Source organism: Delphinapterus leucas, chromosome 12 (assembly GCF_059928025.1).
Source record: "Delphinapterus leucas isolate spDelLeu-1000000601 "Yukka" chromosome 12, BTC_Dleu_Yukka2, whole genome shotgun sequence".
Classification (NCBI taxonomy): domain Eukaryota; kingdom Metazoa; phylum Chordata; class Mammalia; order Artiodactyla; family Monodontidae; genus Delphinapterus; species Delphinapterus leucas.
In genome coordinates, this window is record NC_143140.1 from 78769787 (window position 1) to 78774062 (window position 4276).

Here is a 4276-nt window from a genome sequence, read left to right on the forward strand (position 1 = left end):
GCCCCAGGACGGTCCGGGCTGCGGAAAGTCCTGGGCGGCGCGACGCGCCGCTGACCCCGCGCGGGTCCGAGGGGTGTGCCCGGGCCCCGCCCGCCTCCGCCCCCTCGCGCGCCCCTCCCCTAGGCGCCGGCGGCGGCGGCGGAGAATCTAGGGGCGGCGCGGAGCGGCTCCCCCAGCCGCCAGTGCGTGCGAGCTCCAGGCTGCTTGGGGAATTCACTTTGCAGCTTTTCCGCTTCTCCCTCTTCAGGCTTCTGATGGCTTTCTATCTCCGGCCCTATCCTTTTCTTTAAAAGGAAAACTTCACTGAGATTTTTTCTTTCCCTTTGGAGGAGAGGATTAAAAGTTCTCAGAACTGGTGCCGCCCGTGCCGCTCGGGCGCTGGGACGCTGTTTGCCGGCGGGGGTTCCAGTCCCACCATGTGCACCAACATAGTTTACGAGTGGCTGAAAGCGCTGCAGCTCCCGCAGTACGCGGAGTCCTTCGTGGATAACGGCTACGATGACCTGGAGGTGTGCAAGCAGATCGGGGACCCGGACCTGGACGCCATCGGGGTGCTGGCGCCCGCGCACCGGCGTCGCATCCTGGAGGCCGTGCGCCGGCTGCGGGAGCAGGACGCCGCCGCCGCCGGCCTCTACTTCACGCTGGAGCCGCAGCCGCCGCCCGCGCCACCCGGGCCGCCAGCGGTCGCCGTCCCCACTCGCCGCCGGGGGGAGCCTTGCGGCGGCCAGGCCCAGGGCCCTCGCGGGGACCCCCGCAGCCTGACGACCGCCCCTCGCGGCAGGGAGCTGGAGAGCTACCCGAAACTGAAGCTGAAGATCATGATCAGGGATAAGCTCGTCCGCGACGGCATCCACCTGAGCAAGCCCCCGTACTCCCGCAAGGTAAGGAGGCGGCGTGGGCGCGCGGCGGGAGGGACGCGGCCCGGCCGCTCCTGCCCAGGCTTGGCAGCCCGCTTTTGCCAGGAAACGACGGGAGACGAGGAGGCTCTGGGTATTTGGGATTCTCTTCTGGGTTCTTTCTGTGTTCGCTTTTTATTCCTTGCTTCCCGGTGCCACCAACGGTTGATAAGACAGGATCCCTCACCCAGGTGTTACTTCTAAACTAGGACCAAGTGTCCGCGTAGTCTCGGTCAGGAACTGGGTGCGCGGTGCTTCTCCAGGAGCACAGGACAGTCATGATACCCTCCGTGGGAGTGTTTGGGTCTGAAGGTACCAGAAGACTGGTTAAAACCCACATTGTTCTCGACCTTTCTTTTTCTCACCTTTTTGAGAAGCTCCCAAGGGAAATTGGCCGACCCTTTCCTTCAAAGAGTGAGAAATGATGCCCTGTTGCTCTCAATTCCATAAAGTCAAATCCCAGCTGCAGATTTGAAAAGTGAACGATTGACATGAGCAGTCTAGGGGAAAAGTTAACAAAACACAAGTCAGTCCGCTTGGGATAAGTTCCTTCAGCTTAAGTATAGGGAGGTAATGGGTGCTAAGGACATTGGTGGTAATGGGGTCACTGAGGGCGTGCTGCTGACTTCTGTGCTGGGTCACCGGTTTGGTTGATTATTAATCCAGATTAGATGAAGCAGGTACAGCTGTGACTTCTAGAAAGCCTGAGTGGATTCTCATGTAGGAAAGGAGAGCACAGCACAAGGAAGTGAGATTTTCCGTCACCAGTGAGGACTTCCCTGGGGAGAAGCTGGGAAAGTATGGCAGCTGATCTGTGAGGAAGGCTGAACTGTGGATTTGGGCCTTTAATAATTAACTACAGAAAGTCTTAATTTCTTACAAGAGCTCGGCCACCAGCTGAGTCTGTTCAGTTCAGGCTTCTGCAGCCATCCAGGTAGAGGGTCCTGACTTGAAAGGGAGAAGTAAACAGTATATGTAATCCTCAAGCTTGCCTGGAGTTGCCCAGGAAAAGGAGCACCTCAGCGGGAAAGTCAAGACATAGAGAGAAACCCAGCGGAGAATGGTGGCAAGGATGCTGTAGCTGGAGGGGAGTAGACACAGCACCGCAGCAGAGACATGCGGGTAATCCAAATGTTGTGTGCGGATAATCCAAATGTTGTGTGCTTGTCTAGGGCACTTGCGTTGCTATATAGTCCTAAGTTACGGTCATAACGTCTGGATTTAAGGAAGTTCAAGAGAAAACTTTGTAAAAAGTAGATAAAAATATCTAGGGTAGATGAGAATAGAAGGTTTAATATTATCCATAGGTTATCTTGTAAGACAGGCAACTGAGATAACCTGCTTAAGAGTATAAATTTGTTTTGTATGAGCTATATAAAGAGGGCAAGTCCGGAGGACAGTTTGCCTCAAGTTAAACACATGTTCCAGTTACCCACTCTGACTGTGTTTCTGCTATGTGCCCCAAACAGGGCGATGAAGGGGAGAACAGTTTTCCCAGGCAGGTAGAGGTGGAGATACGTGTAGTGTGTATACAGTGACTCTGACATCAGTGTAAAATAAAGGCTCGTTCCTGGAGATGGCAGGTCAAAGGAGTTCAAGGCCAGTCAGACTTTTGTGATTACATCCTGGGAAGTGAGGCGGGCTTAGGCTGAGAGGGTGTGAGCTCCTGGGCACCTGGTGAGGGCAGAGGTCAAGTCCTGGCCAGAAAGGGATGCCGGGTACAAGTTCATATCACTAGGGCTTGCTGCTTCTTCAGAAGAGCTGGGTACGGGGCTGGGTGGGTAGAGGAGAGTGTGGGCAGCAGGTGGGGATGATGTAACACATTTTGATTCTGATGCTTAAAAAGGCCTCGATATCAAAGTCAGAAGCTGAAAAGGATAAGTGGAAGAGGGTTCTAAGGACATGAATGTCTGGGCATTGGCTTTGGACTGCGCATTCCTGCCTAGATCAGTGTGTGAGATGGTAGTAGTGCATTTGAGTAAGTGCAATTTATCGAAGAAAATTTCGACTTACATTGTAGTACTATTTACTTTTGTAAATAATACTTTCTGTCAACTTCTATATAAATCCCATAACAATAATGTTTGATAGTAAAAATATACCCTCATTCACTTTCTACACATATGTAATTTCTCAAAGTGATGAAGAATAAAATGGGGCCAGAAGTGTTTGTGTACCTCCTTCATCGATGTTCCAAGTGGGGACCAAAAAAATGGAGCTGACGAATTTAAGTGTAAAAAAAATTCTGTCACTTCATGCATTTGTTACAAGAAAAACACACACTGAAATAGAAACTAAAATACAATTAATGTACCCCAAACTGAGCATGCACATGTATAGTGCCAGATCATGTTGGTTTTTCTGAATTTGTTGCCTACGTATGCATTGCTTCTTAAATTTTGGATTTTAAATGCTCTAAGAAGTTGTTTTCTGCAACGGTGTTAGGACTCTTTTTTTTAAATTAATTAATTAATTTATTTATTTTTGGCTGCATTGGGTCTTTGTTGCTGCACACGGGCTTTCTCTAGCTGCAGCGAGCAGGGGCTACTCTTCGTTGTGGTGCGCGGGCTTCTTATTGCGGTGGCTTCTCTTGTTGCGGAGCCCGGGCTCTAGGCACGCGGGCTTCAGTAGTTGTGCCTCACGGGCTCTAGAGCACAGGCTCAGTAGTTGTGGTGCACAAGTAGTTGTGGGCTTAGTTGCTCTGCGGCATGTGGGATCTTCCCGGACCACAGCTTGAACCCGTGTCCCCTGCATTGGCAGGCGGATTCTTAACCACTGCGCCACCAGGGAAGCCCAGGACTCTTCTTTAAAGTGTGATCCACTTTTTAATTTCTCCAGATTCCTTGGCTCTGTCATGATCAGAACACAGTGTTCATTCTGTGCATTTGGAATTCTGCTTGTTAGAGAGGCCTCACGTCTCCTTTATAGCCTTTGCATGGCTGATCCTTGTAATTTTTTTGTACTTTGGTGAGAATATTAGATGGTTTGAAAGCGGATTTTACGTAGGGTGATCAAGGCAGGAATAGTGAATCTTTACAGAGGAAAGTAAGTTGAGGAATTTTCCCAGGAATTACTTGAAAGGACTGCAGGATTGTGGTATTTGCCCCAATAACAGTTAATGTTACCAGGAATTGTGCTGCAGTGCTGTGTTCATTGTCTTATCAACAGTTGCCACTTTCCTCTTTTAGGTGAGTTAAAATGTAAGAAAAGTAAGTTTCCCTTTGTACCAAGGCAATCCAGCTTTGGAGAACCAGGAGCTTGGAAGGAGCACTGCTTGAAATCTAAAAACATTGGATGAATCCCTCTTCTGCTCTGTCCTTAGCTTCTCCGACTGCTGTGATTTCTACCTTAATGAAGTGGGGGTATGTTTTCACAGAGTA

General features: G+C 50.4%; 1 protein-coding gene across 1 annotated transcript; it reads left to right on the top strand.

Annotated features, from left to right (window-relative positions):
* Positions 1-348: 348 nt before the first annotated feature.
* On the top strand, positions 349-1333 carry SAMD5 (sterile alpha motif domain containing 5). Its single transcript, XM_022558851.2, has one exon. The coding sequence runs from the start codon at positions 417-419 to the stop codon at positions 1098-1100; it is 684 nt and encodes a 227-aa protein (XP_022414559.2). The 5' UTR covers positions 349-416; the 3' UTR covers positions 1101-1333.
* The last annotated feature ends 2943 nt before the right edge of the window (positions 1334-4276 follow it).